The sequence below is a fragment of the Dipteris shenzhenensis genome, chromosome 22 (assembly GCF_047967505.1).
Source record: "Dipteris shenzhenensis isolate YYH24624 ecotype China chromosome 22, Dip_SZ_1.0, whole genome shotgun sequence".
NCBI classification, from domain to species: Eukaryota; Viridiplantae; Streptophyta; class Polypodiopsida; order Gleicheniales; family Dipteridaceae; genus Dipteris; species Dipteris shenzhenensis.
Window position 1 is genome coordinate 52817349 of NC_141617.1, and position 21550 is coordinate 52838898.

Consider the following 21550-nt stretch of genomic DNA (forward strand, 5'->3'; position numbering starts at 1 on the left):
GGAAGCATTGGGATGCAGTGAAAGGTGTCATGAGATACCTGAAGGGTACACAGGACCTGTGTATATGTTTCGGCAATCAAGATGCAAAAGTGCAGGGTTATACAGACTCTGATTATGCCGGTCACCCTGATACCCGGAAGTCTACTACCGGATATGTTTTCACTTTCACTGGAGGTGCAGTGTCGTGGGTATCTAGAATGCAGCAGTGCATTGCTCTGTCTACTACAGAAGCTGAATATATTGCAGCCACTGAGGCATGCAAGGAAGCTATATGGCTATCTCGACTAGTGGCAGATTTGGGTTATCCATTGGAGATTCCATTGTTGCATTGTGACAGTCAGAGTGCCATACAGTTGGCACGTAATCCTGTCTTTCATGCAAAGACGAAGCACATAGATGTGAAATATCACTTCATCAGGGAGGTGCTTGAGAACAAGCAAATTCAGCTTGTTAAGGTGCATACAGATGACAATCCGGCAGATCTGTTAACCAAAGGGTTAGCTGCAGAGAGGTTTGCACACTGCAGATCTCTTATGGGTATTGGTTGAGGCCAGCATATTGGTCTTGTACATTGTATACATTTGCTGTTTTTTATTCTTTCTCTCCTTGAGGGCACATTGCCTTTAAGTGGGAGGTTGTTGGGGTAAAGGCACTGGCCACCCTATGTAAACAGTACTTTATGTTGTACTTTGGTGTAGGACACTTAGCGTCGTACACACTTAAGTACGCTAAGTACACATTTGTACTTAGCTGTACTTAAGGGTTACTACCTTATCCATAATATATAAAGTGTGTGCTTGGGGAGGTACCACTTACTCATTGTGATTATCCCCACTATTGTGTGTGTGCAGTGAGTCAACTCCTACTCCCTACTCTATCTCCCTCTCCATCTCTCATAGCGGGGGCTTCTTGGGAATATGTCTCGCACCGATTGGCAGTGGCAACAGTCCTATAGGTGGATCTTCTCCGAAACTAATTGAGATTGTGGAGATTGGCACCAGTGCCATTTTTCACAAACTCTCATGGATTAGGATGGCTCCCAGGGTCTAAGGTAAAATAATTTCTATGCATTCCTTTACCAAAGCTCAAGGTCTAGTAGTTATGTTATAAATCCTAAAACAAAGGACTAGACTAGTGACACAATAAGGAGGAGGCACATGAATTGCATGAGATTGGCACAAGTGCCATTCTGCACAAACTCACCTGGAGAATTCTCTACAATCAAACTTCAGTGGCACTGATCTTATTCTCTTTGTGATTGGCACAAATGAGATTGGCACCAGTGCCATTCTGATAGAGACAAACATTCTAATCTAGGAGAGTTTGTGGATAGTGGCACTGTGCCAATGTCCCACATCTGTTTCCATCTCCCCTGTTAGCATGGCACTGCTGCCAATCTACTTGACACTGACATACACATAGAATGAGAGTGGCAAACTAATTGAATTGTAGGATTGGCACCAGTGCCATTCTCCACAAACTCTAATGGATTATGATGGCTCCCAAGGTCCAAGGTAAAATTACCAAAGCTCAAGGTCATTCTGATAAAGAATGGCACAGTGCCATTGTGATAGAGAGTGCCATTTTGATAGAAAGTACTATCCTGGTAGAGAGTGCATAAATGTTTCCATATCTGTTTCCATGTTCCCTGTTAGCATGGCACTGCCGCCAATCTACTTGACACTGACATAGACATAGAATGAGAGTGGCAAACTAATTGAGATTGTGAAGATTGCACCAGTGCCATTCTCGACAAACTCTCATGGATTAGAATGGCTCCCAGGGTCCAAGGTAAAATAATTCCTATGCATTCCATTACCAAAGCTCAAGGTCATTCTGATAGAGAATGGCACCAGTGCCATTCTGATGGAGAATGCCATCTTGATAGACAGTGCTATCCTGGTAGGGAGTGCCAATGTCTCAAACAATTAATGCATAAATGTTCCCACATCAGTTTCCATCTTCCCTGTTAGCATGGCACTGCTACCAATCTACTTGACACTAACATAGACATAGAATGAGAGTGGCAACATAATTGAGATTGTGGAGATTGGCACCAGTGCCATTTTTGACAAACTCTCATGAATTAGGGTGGCTCCTATGGTCCAAGGTAAAATAATTCCTATGCATCACATTATCAAAGCTCAAGGTCTAGTAGTTATGTTATAAATCCTAAAACAAAGGACTGGACTAGTGACAAAATAAGGAGGTACATGAATTGCATGAGATTGGCATAAGTGTCATTCTGTACAAACTCACATGGAGAATTCTCTACAATCTAACTTTAGTGGGCACTAATCTGATTCTCGGTGTGACTGATCCAAATGAGATTGGCACCAGTGCCATTTTGATAGAGAGTGACATTCTAATCCATGAGAGTTTGTGGATAGTGGCATTGTGCCAATGTCTTCCCCAAGAGCATGGCACTGCTGCCAATCTACTTAACACTGACATAGACATAGAATGAGAGTGGCATTCTGATAGAGAGTGCCATCCTGATAGAGAGTGCTAATTCTGATCAAGAGTGCCAATGTCTCAAAAATATTATGCATAAATGTTCCACATCTGTTTCCATATTCCCTGTTAGCATGTCACTGCTCTACCAATCTACTTGACATTGACATAAACATAGAATGAGAGTGGCAAACTAATTGAGATTGTGGAGATTGGCACCAGTGCCATTCTCCACAAACTCTCATGGAGTAGGATGGCTCCCAGGGTCCAAGGTTAAATAATTCCTATGCATTCCTTTACCAAAGCTCAAGGTCTAGTAGTTATGTTACAAATCCTAAAACAAAGGTCCGGAGTAGTGACAAAATAAGATGGAGGTACATGAATAAGAAGTGCCATTTTGTACAAAATAAGAAATGCCATTCAATACAAACTTACATGGAGAATTCTCTACAATCTAACTTCAGTGGGCATTGATCTGATTCTCTGTGTGACTGACACAAATGAGATTGGCACGAGTGCCATTCTATTCCATGAGAGTTTGTGGATAGTGGCACTGTGCCAATGTCTCAAAAATGTTATGCATAAATGTCCCACATCTGTTTCCATCTCCCCTAACAGCATGGCACTGCTGCCAATCTACTTAACACTGACATACACATAGACATGGAATAAGAATGGCACTGGTGCCATTCTCTATCAGAGTGGCACTGGTGCTATTCTCATGCTATGTCTATGTCAGTGTTAAGTGGATTGGTAGCAGAGCCATGCTGTTGGGGAAGACATTGGCAAACATGAATTGCATGAGATTGGCACAAGTGCCATTCTGACAAACTAACATGGAGAATTCTCTACAATCTAACTTCATAGGGCACTGATCTAATTCTCTTTGTGACTGACACAAATGAGATTGGCACTAGTGCCATTCTGATAGAGAGTGCCATTCTAATCCATGAGAGTTTGTGGATAGTGGCACTGTGCCAATGTCTTCCCCAACAGCATGGCACTACTGCCAATCTACTCGACATTGACATAGACATAGACATAGAATGAGAGTGGCACCAGTGCCACTCTGATGGAGAATGGCACCAGTGCCATTCTACGTTGATGCGGAGCCTCTACAGAGTGTGGCAAGAGGACTCGTATGGGCTAGGCAGTCTTGCAGAGACAAGTTTGAGAGGCAGCCGCTCATCTTGCATCCGAAGGTCAAAGATCCAAAGGTGCGCAGTGGACTCATATCGGATGGGCACAATGGGATAGGGGACCGGCCAGATCCTTTGGGACACGGAGACGACTTCCTAGAGAGACAAAGGCTCGCAGTTAGGCCCTCTCTTACCTCCGGGGAGCAGGCACCAGGATGCAGGAGATTGAGGAGGCGATCCCAGACTCTTGGTGGGAGGGATTATGGAGCCCTTGGACCCCCCATTGCTGGTCAGGATAGTTCTTACGGACAAGGGTACCGCTCTGTATACGCTTCGTTTGGGAATCTCTCAGCTCCCTCAGTCTCGTTTCTACAGGGTGGGACTTGGAGGCTCACTGCAAGATGAGTCAGAAATGGAGGAGACAGAGGTGGGCTTAGAGGACCTGGAGTGGCAGAGGGTCAGGATTGTGGGCCGCTTGGGTAGGACTTGGTACATCGATCCCTCCATAGTCTTATCAACCCCGGAGGGAGCAGTGTGGCACCTATGGATTTGGGAGGGCAGACCCTGATGTGACATTCAGTGTGATCTAGGGAGTGGTTTTGGCCCACTCGCATGGGGCATTCAGACCGGGTGGAGGTCTCCTTCCTGTCGTATACTACTCACATCGGGCATCGTTTATAGCTTGAGGCAGTAGCATGGCCCCCTCACAAGGGAGTGGAGCAAGATGTCTCGAGAGAGGTCAAGTCATAGGCCACTTTTGGCCCCGCCTTGGATGAGTTTGCGCCCGTGAAAGATTTCTTATTTCTTTTGGTTGTTGGTGCATGGGGGCCTGCCCATCGGCCCTTGGCTAGAGCAGATGCGGATAGATGGCAAATGTATTGGTGGTGTGGATGGAGTTTTGGAGACGATCCCGCATTGTCTATGGGGCTGCTCTGTTGCACAACGGATATGGCTGGCAACTTTCAAGATTGTTGCTAGCGCACAGAGGATGAGCAGGGATTACGCGTAGGATGGTGGCCTGGCTCACGCAGGGAGGCCATGCCTTTGCGATCGACCTTGTCATGCCGGCTTATAGGATACATGGACAACAGGTCTCCCGGATTGAGACCCATGATGCAGTTCAGCCCTCCCGTTCCCACCCACCACCTCTCCCGGAGGATAGTGTTTGGGAGACTGTTTGGGGCATCACTGCCTAGAGCGTCTGGGTGGCTCAATGCAGTTGGGTGATGGGAGGCCTAGTAGCCATTTGGCAGGATATCATCTTCACCTTGCGCACCATTGGGGAGCACGGTACTCCAGGCTTGAAAGCGACTACCGAGAGGCGGGAGCACTTCCGCCAGACATGGCTGGCAGCGGAGTATTCTACACCCTTTCCACGAGAGGTATTCGCTGGATGTATAGACCACCATCATGGTTGCTAGCTCCTGTTTCGGAATCTCTAGAGGCGGTGAGCCATGAGATCCGGAAACGGGTGTTTGTTCTTATAGGTGGCAACCTATTTTCTTTGTTTTTCATCGACAGCTCCTTTTGGAAGTTGGTTGTATGGGTTTCAAGCATTAATAGAATTTTACCTCTTTCTCGGGAAAAAAGTGGAAAGATAGACCTGAAGAGAGTTCAACATGGGAAAGGGTAAGCAATCTCCAGAGGAGGTTTCCCAATTTTGTTTTCGAGGATGTAAACCATTCTTAAGGGGAAGGGAATGTTACGTCAGCGTGATTATGGTGTGGAAAAGGGCTTGACAATGCTTGCAGATTCGAAGGCCAAGACCTAGGGGGTTCCTATGTTTAGGCATTAAATGAAGGGTTCACTAGTAGGCCCAAGAGAGGGCTAAAAGTGAAAAGTCCAAGAAGGACACATGGCGCCACGTGTAGGCACTGGGCTAGGAGGGAGGTTTCTAGAGAGTGAGCCCCAACAGGAAAGAGAGGAGGGAACTCAGAAGGAGTTCATGTAAGAAAACAGAGGGGCACTCTACGTAACCATGGCTGGGTGGTGAAAAGCTTTGGGAGCTCTCTTGTTTAGTCGACGTTTCACTTGATGGTGTCTGCAACACACGCTTCTTTCGAAGTCCATGATCCTCAGTGGGATGCTGCAAACAGGCGCCACGTATTTCTGCCTTTGGGACTAAGAGCCGACCTTGCTGGCTGTCCTTGAAGTGGGCAGACTGCCCCGAACTTCACTTAGAACTGCTTCTCCCAAGCAGCCGTAATACAAACAGGCTGCACAGCACACAGAAGCAGCCTTCAAAGCTTGGCAATCGCTTCAGAAATGGTGCCTCAGCTCTTCCCTCCCTCGGATCCTGCTGATCTAGTCATCTGAAAGTTTGTGAGTGGTGTGCAGTGTGGAAGCATACGTCAACCCTTCCCTCCCTTGGTCCGTAGCTGACCTAGTAATCTGATACCATGTGAGTGTGGTATGCAGTGTGGAAGCATACATAAGAGGGAGAGAGAATCGACACAGATAGAGGCAATGGCAACTGTATATACTGCTAGCAGGGGAATACACCAGAAGAGTAGTGGTAGAATGCTCCAGAAGGAGTGCAAACCAATGGAGAGGGCATGGCTATGAATAGCCTGCCACATAGGCCAACCCAGGGGCAGCCCACAGGCCAACCCCAGGGTCAGTCAACCGACCAGGCTCGTCGGTTGACTCGACCTCCAAGTGGGTGTAACTCGACCAGGGTCAGGGCGTGGCCAACCAGCCCTAGGGGCTGGGCCATACAGCCCCCCAGCAGCCTTGGAAAAGGCCTTTGTCCACACTCTATCCTATCCCTAAATAGGAGCGGGCACACCCACAACATAGCCCTACTCACTATGAGATGCACTCAACTCCAACTGTTTGTCCCATGAAGCTTCCCAGTCACTCCGGCATTCGGAATTTTCAGAGGGTGTGGTTGTTGTATTAACAGTAACAGGTGCAGGAGCACCTCTACCGATCCCCCCTCCCCCCACTGGGAGCCCTTGAACCAGTTGCACACTGGTACCCTCCTTTGCAGACATAGCTTCTGGAAATCACCGAGCAATCAACAAGAAACTTTCTGTAGCAACCAAACAGACTTTGCACACACCAGCCTGAACCTGCGTCAACCTCCTTCTCACAAGGGCACAATCCTTCAGACGTAGAAGATGATTCCCAAGCTTTGAAGCAAGGTTGTCCTTCAGCAAGGTCCTTGCCTCAAAGCTCCACCACTTGTGAACTTCCGTCTGGGCTCTCATACCATGCTAGAAATTCACTTGCCAAATGTTGAAGGGATACAATGCTCACTTGTGGATTTTAAAACTGTAGGTGGAGCTATAGTTAAGGTTCAAGTCAATGTTTTTGGATGCACAAATTGGTCAGCGTTCATTCAAAAACTTGAAACCATTCTTTGTCAGGAAACTAAAAGATAGAATTGTGTGTTGTTGCATCTATCACGTGGAGATGATGTTCTATAAAGATGCAATAAATTGTATTCACTCCATGGGAGTCTTGCACATGTGACTATCCTATTTGTTTTGCTCAAGATCAATCAAGTGGATGTGGGACCCATAAGCACACATTTAGGGGTGTGACTGTCATGTGGGAGTCTATTCTGTGTCCCAAACCACAATAGAGGATATATGCAGTGGAAGATAGAGAATGTGTGGCCCAAGAACTGACACAGTGGTGCTAAGGTGGAATTCAAAACTTCTTTCCTTATTGTGCTCAATAGACACGTGCAAGCAAGTAAATAGACAATGCTCATGAGAGAGAGGTAGAACCAGTAGAATATATTTCCGTCCCAGAGATAGACACAATACAAAAGACAATTCCAGTGTCCCACCAATGTGTGAACCCCTGTACTTACAAAATACACTGTTCTACTACCTCCGTGGCACTTCTAGAACACCCGACCTGTGTGCTCCTGTAGACCTTGGGTTGACCTCGTTATTGTGCCCGCAAACACAGCTTCATGCTGTCCTCCAAGACAGCCAAAACACAAGGCAGTGCTTGCCCCTTTGATCCGTACACCTTATTGCCTTGGAAGATAGCCAAGGGCGAAGTCTCCCTCTTAGCTATGTCTGCAGCAATCAGCCTCTTTTGGTCCTGCTGGATGTTGGCCCAAGACTTGCTGTTCTGCTGCTCCAAACTGCTCCTGGAGTGCGCCTTGGATGATCTATGAGCCCTGGAGGGGCTCCTTTTATAGGGCCATAGGCCCCCCCAAAATAGACGACTGGATCAGCCACATCAGCTGACCCAGCCAACCACGGATTCAGTCTGTAGAACCGACTTGTGGGACACCTTATTTGCTGCCTTGCAGGTCACGCCTAGCCACTGACGCAGGCTCTCCTGCCTCTGTCCCGACCGTATGCCAGGCCCATTTCTGTACTATGATCGCTGCAAACCTGTTGCCTAACAGCTCCTGGTATTCTGCCTCCTCCTTGGACTTGTACCTGCCCTGAACCTCCTGTTCTGGATCCGTACAGCCTGCTGGAAGCACCCGTACACATCCGTACAGAGGCGCCAGGCTTCATACTGTTCTTGCATGGTCTCGGGACCTAGACGACTTCTAGGGGAGCCAGGTATCTTCTTCTGTGTTCTTCCCACACGGCAGCCTCTGTGCTCAGCCCCATGCTTTGCTTTTCTCTGCTTGTATGCTGCCCACATGGCACCAGTGTGCTGCCCATGTGGCAACCCCAACATACTCAAGTCTACCTCCGCCATGATGTCCTCATATGGGGGCTTACAAATGGGTAGGTGACTTCTCCAACAATAGGGAACCCCAAATGCCTCACCTTCATGTTCGAATGTGCACCCCTATAGGGAGCCCCAAATGCCTCACCTTCATGTTCGAATGTGCCCATGAAAACCCAAACTTCTCCAACCCACGCAACAGGATAACCACAATGCATACAAATTTCCTAGATTGCATCTTGACCTTGAAGCTTTGTAGATGTAATGAAAACAAAAAAGATTAACCATACCACAAATTCAAGAACATGGAAACCATGTATAAAAGAATCAAAGGAGACTAGGGAGAGAGAAGAAAGTGACTTACATGGGTCCGATCTGCCCCCTCTAGATGTGGCTCTAGCTTCCAATCATGAGAGAGAGAGAGAGATCGAGTGGGACCCCAAAAAAAAGAAAGAGTGTGTTCTACTATATCCGCATGTCGCTCAGGCAATCTTTTTATGATTGTCTATCTGTTCGCTGGATAGATTACACTGTTTACTTGCCATACAATGAAATATTCTGATATTGTAATTGCTGGTCTCCACTTTGGGGACTGCCTCTTGTAATATTAAAATCATGGATTTCACCCAAAAAAAATAAAATTGTGTGTGTGTGTGTGTGTGTGTGTATCTCCGAGATGCACATTCTCTTGGAGACGTTCCTCTGGCCAGTTAGAAGTTTTTAACTACTTTTAGTTTTGAGGAGTAGCTGTCTCATTCTGGGACCACTATGATCCATATTTTTTCTAAATGAATACTGCTTCTTACCCCCAAAAAAAAGTTTTTGTACATACATATGTTAATTATTCATATGTACACACACACACACACACACACCAAAATATACGCGCACGCGCGCACACACACACACCCCCCAAAAGAAAAAATGCAGAATGTTACGTGCACATAGTCTGTGATACTGCAAAAAGGTGCTTCAGAACGAGTGCATGTTTACAAGTTTGATGGTCTGTAAGCTTTGAAATTCCTGTCCCCAGAGTTCTTGCTTATTACACAAGTGTTTGGGCACTGAGAGTATTGTTTCACATAGGTTGAGGTGTTATGATCAAAGAGTTTGGAATAAATAACTATTCTGGTGACATATGATGCAAATGTGCAGGATAATTGAAGGATACTATTAATTGGCAGTTTATACATGCAGGTATTTGATCTACATGAAGTTCAGCCAGAGAAGGTGCTGCACAAAGTTGTAATTCACTTAGAGAAACTAACCAAAGAAGGTGATGATATTGGCATTGCTGTTCGAGAAAATTTGAGAATCATTGTGAGACTTTAATCACTGCCCCCTCTCCATGACTTTGTATATCTCTTGTATGGTATAGAAAAATCAAGTCAGCTTATGTAAGGGAACAAATGAAAATTATGCACGTCACATATTTGAAATAGCAGAAGAATCAGATGATGACGATGATGATCTAAATGGGAGCTGTCCAAGAAGATGAGATAGATTGAAGCTCTCCTCTATTTTCAGAGTTTTGTTAAATGTTACTTACATGATCTAAGGGTACATCATGAGCCACTGTTGTCTATGGCAATGCCAATCTTTCTAAATATATTATTATGTTTCCAATATAGATGTGTACAAAAAACTCATGTTCATGCACACAATGTGACTGGGTAGGTTGAACTTTAAAAAAAAAAAGGAGAGTCAAAAGTGACCTTTGCTTTGCATCTTAGTGAGAGGGAAGGAATCATGATGCAGGTGGCAGGAGGAGATGGAACTGCAGGGTGGCTGTTGGGAATTATTGGAGAAATGAAGCTATCCCATCCACCCCCTCTTGCGCCAGTTCCTCTTGGCACAGGCAACAATTTACCATACTCCTTTGGATGGGTAGGAAATTTCAATTCCAAGCTGGACATTCGATTCACAGTTAATCAATCTCCTGGTGCATTGTATTTGAGTGATCGATAGAGTTTGTAGACCTTATAGTGTAGACCTTTTTGGTTGCTGTTTGCAGGGCAGGAAGAATCTTGGAACAGATTTAAATTCAGTCAAAACTCTTTTGCGTAATGTGGCAAAAGCGAAGGCCATGAATATTGATAGGTTATCTCCTTGCATTTACACATTTTTGCACATCGAGGGACACTTGGGCTCATTTTTAGTATTTGATTCTCTGCCCATGACGTATTAATGGGTCTTTTTAAAAGTTTTTTCTAGTTTGTTCAACATATGAAGGAGGGGTATACAAGCTACCGTGGACGAAGTCTGCCAACTCTTTAGGTTTCCTGAATGCATGTGAATTACAGCAATAGCAACCATGTGAATGCCCAACAGTAGGAGGTAGTTGAACCAGTATCATCTTGAATCATCTGTGGGGCTTTCGATTTGTGGCACCTCTTTTGTTGGGTTTGAGGGCAAGGGAAAAGTACTTCTGATGGCCTTCTTTCATCAGCCATGATCTGGTGCCTAAGGAGATGAGCTTTCCACTTGCTTTAAAGAAATTGGTTCTATCCATGAAGGGACTAGGCTGAATTGGACATTGGATCCCATGCTTATATTCAATAGAGTTTTAATTATGCTTGTTCTTGGAGGCATTTCCTGTAATGCATTTTCCCTATCACGAAAATAGGCTTGGATTTATAAAATGGTCCATTAGTTTTAGGAAGTTGCTGAAAACCTACTGAGCTCATATTATTCAGTGCAAGTTACTTATTGATACATAGCAGGAGCCTTTATCATTCTTCTAAAACGTATATTTATGGTTTTGTAACAAGGTTGGGCTCTGCTATCCTAGACAAGGGTGGCAGAGAAGTAGAGCTTGGGCAAGGAGTTCAGCTGTCTAGATAGATGGAAAGGAAAAAGGGGCTAAAATGATATTTTGAATCGAGAAGGAGTGTTTTCTTTCATAGAATTTAGAGCAGTTTGTAGTGAGCCTTCCCTTCTCTTAACTGTAGGTCTTCAAAAACGAGATCTTTACGTAATAGCCCAAAAAAGAAAGAGCAACTTATGAATCCAATTCTGTCTTTGAATCTCATACTAGCTCCTTTTCTTTATTCCAAGTTTATCAAAAAGCTTGGATCTTTTTGTTTGCTATGCTAGAGCAAGAGCTTTGGTATTTTATGATGGCTTGAGTTTCATTGGAAATGCAGGTCCTTGTGAAAATTTCAAATGATTTTGAGGTTTCAGGAAGACATAAGGTTTGAATGCAACATCCATGGATTTCGAAGAAAGCCATAATGGTCACAGCTTATTCTCTTGATGGTTTCCATGCCGTGTCTTTTTGGGCATGCTCCAAGTAATAAATTGTTCCATATTTTGCCACGGCAACCAACCCAAAACTCATAGCTGCCTGTGGCAATTATTACCATGCATGCAAGGGTGCATGTGCATATGAAGACTTGAGTTAATCATTATGTCATGAACATGTATGTATTGTTTATATGCTGAGTGTGAACCATAGCATGGGCATGCACATAGAAACACACTGAACATAGGGAATCTCCTATTCTATATACTGCTAGCAAGAACTAGTGATAGTGTAATCACATTGGTAACACTTCTATTACTTGCTTTTAATGTTTTGAGAAAGTAGGTGTGATTCTCATACTTGCATCATTTGTTTTGGCAGTTGGCTTGTTGCTATGAAAATGTCAGCTATGGTTGATGGTCATTTGGAGTCTATTGCATTACCACACTCAATGCATGCTTTGAAGCACACGTCTTCACCGAATTCGAAGCCTGAGGTACTTGATGGAGGCTTCAATCTGCTATTATGTTGTATGCCTTTTAAAAGTTGCTTTGCTACACTACTAGTACGGTCATGTGAAGCCTTGGATGTGGTTAAACAAGCACCAATTCTTGATAATAAACAACAATAGAACAGTCCAAAACATCTCAAAGTATATTGCAAAAACTGAGCCAAACACTTAACCCTCACAAAGATCCCAAAACATGCACCAATCCGCTGGTGGCCCTAGATGCTCTATGGTGAGCACCTGTCCTGCTCATACTGCTGCCCTTGCACTCCTCAGGTTGCATGCTCCTCATTGAGCTTCAGTCACCATCTGTAGTGCGAGTTCCTTAGACAGCACTATCTTACACACGTGCTGTTCTACTAGCTGTAGGTATGCACCAAGTGTTGCTCCAGAGTGGGTGAGGGATGCCTCTGAACTGAACTAGATAGCCTCCACAATGAGGCCTTTATAGGGGAAGCAACCCCTCCTGGACTGGCAGACTTGCGAGTCTGTCAGCCCAACCTGTTTAGGGTTGGGTCGACCTGACCTAGGCCATAATCGTCCCACCTGTACTTGACCCTTGCCAGGACTGCCAACTGCCAGTCTGTAAGACTGTCGACCAGTCACCTTTCCTGGCCTATAATCAGCCATCTGAACAGTCAGCTTTCCTGGCCTATAATAGGCCACGTACCTGCACAATATCCTGGCCTTATTCTGGCCCTGCAACAGCCCACCAACATGACGTCCATAGCCTATGGCAGCATCTGCTCAGTCCTGCACCGCAGCCACCATGACTGTATCTCTGCAACAGATCCATGCCCCTTGCGGATGTTCCAGGAAGACCTCTATATTGCTTGTACATGCTTGACTGAAGTTTTGTACTTGCTGTTGTACCAGAGACACCTTTCTGGCATCCGCACATGTGGCTGTACCATCCATATTTCCTGCACACTGCTCACAGGTTTGCCCTAATCCAGGGTTCCTGCCCATCTCTGACCGTGGACTGTGTAACAGCCTACGGTGCTGCCCACATGCTTGCCTTGTGGATATCTTTCTCCACCCATGTGGCATCCAAACCTATTCCTATGTTGGTACCATGCCCCTGTGCTCTCCTCATATGTGGCATCCAAACCTATTCCTATACTGGTACCATGTCCCTGTGCTCTCCTCATATGGGGGCTTTATAGGTGGGACATTTTTCAACAAGCTGGAGAAGTCACACAGGGAACTGACTCACAGTCAGGAGAGGGAGGACTGACACACAGTCAGCGAGAGAATCTAAGAATTGATAATAGAGTGCTGACACACAAACCGAGATTTTACTCTATTCCAGACCTTCCACTCTTCTGAAACCATTGCATAAATCACTTGGATACTGTATGTAATCGAGAAGGCCTAGGCCTGGATGCTTCCTAGGCCCTACTATCTCATGTCGTGATTTGTAATTTTAGGGTCTAGGGATAAGTAAAACTCTAGGCCTCAGGATAAACTCAATAGTAAATGGCCTACTTAACATAAACTTTTAATATAGTACAATTAATGCAACCACATTGTTCGAGGTCAATGCTTCACACTTTATAAGCCTTCATGGTAGCATAGTTGCTTATCTGTGAGGAGAAAAGCCATGGCCCATGAGCATAATAGCATAGGTGAAGAAATGCAAACGCATCATTGAGCAGCCATCCATCACTGTGATGGGAGGGGTTGCATGTTGAGGACAGTTCTTGCCTGTCCAAGATAGCTCAAGGCTGTCCATGGGGATGATGTGGCACACAGCCATCTACACATCCCCTAAGGGACCTTCCAGAGTTCCTCATTGGGAGACATTTGATATCACTGCGGATTTGCAGAGGTGCTTCTGGAAGAGACTCTGGAAATCCCACAGGAATAGAAATATCACTCTTTTCTTTTGGCTTTCTATCCATGGTGGGATTACAGTGAATCTTTGGAGATCCAGGTTCGGAGCCGACCCTACTTGCCCTTGTTGCCTCTGTGCTTTGGAGACTATTCAGCATTGCTTATGGGATTGCAGACAGGCGAGGATGATTTGGATGGGGGTAGCCAGGATTTTCAGTTACTTTGCCCACTCCCCATTCTTTGACATGGGGCTCAGTGGCTTGGCTTTCTCTTACAGGGCCTCAGGTATTCTATGAGAGACTTGACTCCTCTCGGGCCATTTCGAGTCGACATCATCAGGTTGAGTCCTGTTCTTTGGATGTAATACCACACCTTCCTTTTGCAGCTGTACATGCCTCTGTGGATACCTCTTGGGAGATTCTAGCGAGCATAGCAGCTTGGCATATCTGGAGAGCCAGATGCAGAGAGGCATTGGAGGGAACTCAGGTTCATCCCTCGCACACATTGGCTAGTATCTGGACAGACACCATACATACCTTGATGGCCGTATGGACGAGTATGCAGGGAGACTCCCGTGCAGCCTCAGTCTTCAGGGAATGGAAGGATTCTCCTTTCTTCTCTGAGACTCCTACAGGGTTGAGGTGGCGCTTTCAGCCTCGGCCTTGATTGTTTTTCACCTCACTTTGAGGTGGTTCCTTTAACCTCATGATTGATTTCATGATGTATTCTGCTTTGAGCTTGCTCTCGGGGGTTTTTTCTCTTACTTAATAGAAGTCTCCTTCTTGGAAAAAAAAAAAAAAGAAGGCCCCTGTGCTAAAAAAGCAATTTTTAATAACACCACTCTTTTGGTCCCCTGTTGCACACTTTGGTCCTAGGAATTAATTGCCTAGTAACTGGGTGCACATTCACAATTTCTAAGCAAGTCCCGCACACATCGCCGGACGAGTCGCAAATCAAAAGTCCCATAATTTCACATCCTCGTGACAGACCCCCCTATTGAAAGAAGACAAACGTCCTCGATTGCTTGCAAACCAAACAAAAAGAAATAATAGCAATGGAAAAATCGAAAGCAAGTGAAATAACCAAAGCTGAAATAGAAAAATAAGCAAATAACCAAATTTGAAAGACAGCCAATAGATCAACCAAGTGTGAAATGGGAGCGACCCAATAGACCAACCAAACTTGAAAGGACAGCGTACTGATGCCGCCAACAGGTCAACCAACAATGAATATGTATCTGTAGAGACTTGGTAACAAATACAAAATACATTGCACATAAGATGCATCATAACCAAGTGACTAGTACACCAATCATAGAGGCCCTCACGGCGAAGATACTGTCAGCAACTAGTATCTCGGGTGAAACAAAATGCAACACCAAGTGTCCTTTAGATACATGAGCAGGTGTGTACAAAAGGAATGGAAGTGCTAACTCTCCCCCTGTGCATCAGGTAATGTATAGACACTTGGCGCTGTGCTGAACTTGAACGAGTGCCACCCAAAGTGGGCTCCAACTAGAAAGCCTCAAGGTAAAGCTGTAACACCTGAGGAGTATCTGCTAACTCGTCCTCGTCCAACTACTTCGCATGCAATGATGAATAATTACAAAGTTTCACCAAGTAGCGTCGTGCAACTTTACCTCTTACCTTCCTTTCCCTATGTGCTAGAATCTGCTCGGGTACAAGGATCTCATCCATGTTTTCCACCTCTGGCTGCATCTCCCAAGGCAGATCCATAGGCACATCAACTTGAAACGAATCCTCCAATGGTCAGGCAACTGTAAGCGAAATGCTACATCATTAATTCGCTCAGTTACCTTGAAAGGCCCATAGTACCTCATACTTAGCTTAGGGAATAGCCGAGTACAATCCCGTGTACTTTTCAGCCTTGCTTTTTGAAAACGCAGCAAGACATAATCACCTTCCTTGATGACAACGTCATGCCTGTGCTTGTCTGCTACCTTTTTCTGCTTCTCCTGTGACTTCTGCAATGCTTGTTTCATCCTTTGATAAGCTATGTCCAAGCTCTCCACATACTTATCAGCCTCAAAAATTTTATCTTTCGTTTGCAAGATGGATGGAATCTTACGTTGGCCTTCCACTATCTCAAATGGAGCTTTATGGGTGGAAGAATGTATTGTGTTATTATATGCATACTCCACCAATGGTAAAAACTTCTCCCACTGTGACTAGTGCTCCCAAACATAGCATTTCAATAAATCTAGAACTGTGGAATTAGCCTCCTCCGATTGCCCATTGGTCTGTGGATGAAAAGTAGAAGAAAATAGGAGAGTAGTGGCCGTACTCTCAAAAAGTCCCTGCCAAAACAAGTTGGTCATGCGTAGGTCTCTATCACTCACAACGGACTTTGGCATACCATGATACTTGAAGATGTTCTGCATAAATCAAAAATAAAATCCATGGCTATGCTCTCCGATGGTCCATCGGGTATGGGCAAACGACGTAACAGTGTAGGAGTCTTCTTGCGATCATACTTCACCTTTTGACAGGTTATGCATGTGCGAACATACTCCTCAACATCGCGACACATCGTAGTTCAATAAAAGAAATGCTTTACTACCTTGATTGTGGCATCAATACCACGATGTCTTGCATATGGTGAATCATGACATTCACTCATAGCTTTCTGCCTTAGCTGCTTAGTTACACACAGCCTGCCATGCATCATCATAAACCCATCCTTAAGCACATAATGCTCATGCCTCTGTCCATTATTAAGCTGGTCATATATTTCAGCAAATTGCTCATCTTCCGCATAGTAATCCTTCATTACATTCAACTCATTATGATAAGCAATTGTCACAATTGAAACTTGTGGCTTCCTGGACAAAGCATTTGCAACCACATTCTTCTTGCCTTCAACATGTACAATCTGAAAATGAAACATTGCCAAGAAGTTTACCCACCTCATGTGCTTTTCGGACAGCTTAGATTGCATTAGAAAGTAGCGCAAAGATTGATGATCCGTCTGTACTGTAAAATCAGCTCCCAATAGATAATGTTTCCAAGTGGATAAAACATGAAGTACAGCCAACATCTCCTTCTCATAAATCTATAAATGTAACTCAGCTGCCTATAAAATGCGACTCTCATAAGCTACAGGATGTCCATCTTGCGTGAGTACAGCTCCAATACCATTTTTACTACAAGCATCCGCATACACATGAAAAGACTTTCTCAAGTCAGGCAAAATCAGCACCGGATCTGTTGTAAGCTTGCGCTTTAGCTCCTCAAAAGAGTCATTCTCCACTTGTGTCCATTGGAAAGGCCTTTCCTTCTTGGAAAGTGCATGCATAGGGGCTGCAATTTCTGCAAAGTGACGGATAAAACGACGGTAGTAGGAACACAAACCCAAGAAACTATGAACCTCATGCAAATTCTTTGGTTGTGGCCAACTCCGTATTGCTTCCACTTTAGCTGGATCCATATGCACCCCATCCTTGGAAACAATATGCCCCAAAGAATGAACCTCAGCCATGAAAAATTCACTCTTTTTGGGGTTTATAAACAGCCTCTGCTTCTTGAGCTCAGCGAATACAATCGCGAGATGCTCCTTCTCATCTTTCGAAAACACAATCGTGTCATCAAAGAATGTACCCATGAAGGCTCTGTGGTCTCGAAAGATCCTATCCATTGTGCGATTGAAGGTGGCAGGAGCATTAGTGAGTCCAAAAGGCATGACCAAAAACTCATACAACCCAAAAGAAGTCTTGAACGCTGTCTTATGCACATTTTATGGACGTATGAGAACCTGATGATACCCACTCTTCAAACCAATGCGATTGAAAAGAGCTCCCCCCTTCAACCTATCATGAATGTCATCTATCTTGGGTAAAGCGAAGCGATTCTTAATGGTGATCTTATTCAAGGCGCGGTAATCAATACACATGCGCCAAGAACCATTCTTCTTCTGAACCAACAGAACTGGAGAGCAATAAGGTGATGAACTTGGCTGAATCAGCCCCTTCTCCAAAAGTTCATTTACCTGACTCATGATCTCCTCCTGCTGCCGTACTAACTCTGTAAGGTGGTTTATTGGGTGGACTAATGCCAGGTATGATGTCAATCCCATGGACCTCTGGCCTTTCTGGTGGAAGCTCACTAGGCAACTCAGTAGAAAAGCAATCTAAAATTTCAGTTAGAAAAACAATCCTTTGCTTTTCCAAAGGGGGAACAGTGTGCTCTTCATTTACAGGGAATAAAATCCAAATCGCTATCCCAAAACAGGTCGAAATCAACCTGGAGCCTTCTTGGCCACAAACCAGTGCATAAATCCACCTTCCCCGCAAGGAATCGATTCCAAACACAATAACTCCCACCTGGCTATTAGCCCTTGTACCAGAGATTTCCTAGGTAGAGCTTGGTTTCTTTGGAATAGGCTGGCTTTTCTTCTTTCATCTTGATCCGGTTTTTTCCATACTCAGCACCTTCGGGGCTGCTGTTTTGTGTGAAGTTTTTGAAGCATTAATAGAAGGTTCCTTTCTTTGCAAAAGAGAGAGAAAGATGTTGTGGCACTATAGATGCCCCCTTGGGCTTTCTATTATATTGTAGAGGTGATAGAGAGATTTCTTACTCTCCCACCTCTTGTAATTTCAAAGTCCGAATATTTTGAAAAATGAATTATAGAGGCTATAGTCAATGGCTAAGTGATCTGTCCCACATTTTGCTAGGTTATTTGGATTTTCTTTGTTGTCACCTAGAGTTGCTTTGTGTCTTCCATCATATGTCCAGAGTCCTATAGGAGAGGGGGTCCATTTTTTCTATCCTGATAATGCTCTTCACTTTTTAAATTTGTGTTTGGATTCCATTCGTTCTAGAGTAAATCTCTGAGCTTGTAAGCAACAATGTGTTAAACGTTGACTTTGTAATGGTTTAATGGATGTATCAAAGCGATAAAATAAAGTTCAAACATAGAGGTTTACATAGCACATGCACAACGATTAAGGCAAAGAAATCATATAGGATTAGGAAGTAATGAGAAAAGAGGCAACTTGCCACAAGAGCAAGAGTCAAGTCCAACGCAGTATTCACGATATTCAAATCTCTCGAATCTTTACATAAGGTGGTTATTCAACGGCACTACTCCTCAGAATGCTCTCCTTTTTACTTTGCTAACTTTTACGTTCCGTACATACTCTTTGCTAACTTACCATGGCTTTGGCCAAACGATTTCTTTCCAGTCCCCTCTGTCTTCTTCATTGAGTTCTTTGATAATCACAACGATATGTTGCTGTCGGTACTGCACTTTAAACCACCCCTCTATGCCACTCTATACAAGGGAGCTTCATCAATGCATGTGTAACATGGCTCTTTCTCACTGCTATAGTTTTGGATCATTATTTTTGCTTTCTTGAGATCTCTTTCTTTTTTTAAACTGACCACATGTGTGTATTCTTCTATGTGAGTTCTTGTGACAGGAGTTCACATCCCGTACGGGCATCTTTTGCTACCGTGTGCATATCTTCATCAGCAGTTTAGAGCACTCTCTTTACACAGCTGATCACCATGCATTGCTATCTCCAGTATAGCACTTGTCACCTTCAGTGTGACCCTTTTGGACATCAGAGCTCTTATTGCCTTCAGTGCGCTCTGTCGCCTTCAGCGCGACCAGTCACCTTCAACATGGCTCTATCACCTTCAATGTGATCTACTATCTTTAGTACAGTCTTGGTTTGCCATCTCCAGCCTATGTTTACCATCTTCAGTATGGTCTTTTGTGACCGTCTTCAGCACGGTCTCTCTCTTTGCCATCTTTAGCATGGCCATGGATCTTTAATATCCATGATAGTCACATCCAGTGACAGGATGTCGGAAGCTAGTGCATGGGGTGGACTTGACACCAGTGAAGTTATGAGTCGAATGACTATCTTACTGGATCACCCTCCACCTGGTATTGAATTACCAACATGCCATACGAGACTGATGACAGTTCACACATCCACAAGGGTTCTCCATACCCATTGTTCTACTTCTAACACCTTCAATGGCCTTGGGGGTGAGCCTTGGTGTGTTAGGCTATGATGCTTAGTCAATGAGGATAGATGTAGATCACATAGTCTTGTGAGTTGGAAGTGATCTCAAAACCTAGTCCATGAGTATCTAGTTTCTAGGGCTTTCTGAGAGCTAAAAGATGGTTCCAGTTTGGTAGAATTTTGAGTTGTCTAGAGCTAGATCTAAGCCATTTAAGTTCTAGGGTTAATTGAGTCTTAGGCCCTTAGATTAATTAATTATTGTTTATGGGTAGAGTGGTATACAATAAAAAGTTAAATTATTAAAAGTTATTTTCTTTTTCTTGCTTTTCTAGGATTTAAGCGTTATTCTTGTTAGAGTCTAGCTTTTTAGCTTTGGCTTTTTCTCCAAGCTTTCCCTATTCTTGTAAAAGCTTTTCCTATTCTTGACCCTAGCTTTTGAGTTTGCTTTTTCTCCCCTAGCTCTTGTATAAATTAAGGGCCAGCCTTCTTTTGATATTCATTCAAAGCTTGAGCTACTAGTCCTCCCTAGCCTTCAACTTCAGCCTCTCCTGCTGTCCATCGCCTATCTCTTAGCCTTCTCTTGCTACCCATCCATCCCTACCTTTCGTGCTTCTCTCACGTTGTCCATGCCTATCTCTCTACCTACTCGTGCTACCCATCCATCGCCTATTTCACCCGTGCCTCCCGTTGTTGCACCTCACCTATTCCTCCCGCCTCTCTTGTTGTTGTTCATCACACTATTTCTAGGCATTCTCTTGTTGATTTTTCATGCTGTTTCTTGACCCTATTGCTGCAGACTTGAGCACCCTGTTTTAGCCTCTCTATTGCGCATAAATCTTGATCAAATGGGGTATTCGATTTCAACCGATTGCTTCTTTGTTTTCAGGTTTTATTTTCTCTCTCTAGAAGATATTTTCTCTCTCTAGACACCTTCTCTCTCTCTCTCTCTCTCTCTCTCTCTCTCTCTCTCTCCCCCAGCACCTTCTCTCTCTTTAGCAGCCAAGCTTTAGTTTATAAGGTGCGATTGATGGTTGAGCTATTTCTTTTTTTGTTGTTTCAAAATCGTTCTTCACTTTTGATTGATCTTGAAGGTGTTTGAATTTATCTCTAAGATTTTTAAAATTTTTTTTTAGACAGTTAGGGTTTTGCTGTGTTGAAACGATTGATATTTCTAGAGTCTAATTTTCTATACTAACTCCTAACATGTAGAATCTGAGTTTCCTGTGTTTAAGGGATAAGAAGGAGGTCGAAGACCGTTTCTGTGGCTTTCTCCACCTGGTACCTAGCCAAGGGCTTCTAGTGGTTACTTTCTTGGATGATTCTCAGTGATATGTACATCTCAGGCCCAGTTTGAAAAGGAAGATTATTGTAATAGTCCTATATTTAGGTCTTGGTCTAGAACTCTAGATTTCCCAAAGGGGGTTATGTCCAAAGATCTGTACTACCATTGTAGTGAGGCTAAGCATCATTGAATATAAAAAAATACAACTGGGTTTACCCATTCTCTCACCTAGTTGGGTGTCGGTGTACTTGTCTCCCCTCTTTTATCGTTTGTTGCTATGCGGATGTATGTTGTATGAATGCATTTAAAGTTGTGGTATTTTTATGTGAAATTATGAAAGTTCTAAAATTCTAAGTTTATTAAGTTATTCGACTGGAAATCACGCTTTCGTGTAAGCATGACTCTGGCAGCATGGTTATGTTGGGAGGCATCTAAACTTCAATTG

General features: G+C 44.1%; 1 protein-coding gene across 1 annotated transcript in view; it reads left to right on the plus strand.

Annotated features, from left to right (window-relative positions):
* Nucleotides 1–21550, plus strand: part of LOC147888279 (diacylglycerol kinase 5-like) — a 102439-nt gene that overhangs the window by 15595 nt on the left and 65294 nt on the right. The window contains exons 2-5 of the mRNA XM_087393195.1: nucleotides 9441–9563; nucleotides 10002–10130; nucleotides 10258–10343; nucleotides 11869–11983. Of these exons, the coding sequence (XP_087249321.1) occupies nucleotides 9441–9563; nucleotides 10002–10130; nucleotides 10258–10343; nucleotides 11869–11983 (453 nt within the window). The remainder of the gene's footprint in view (nucleotides 1–9440; nucleotides 9564–10001; nucleotides 10131–10257; nucleotides 10344–11868; nucleotides 11984–21550) is intronic.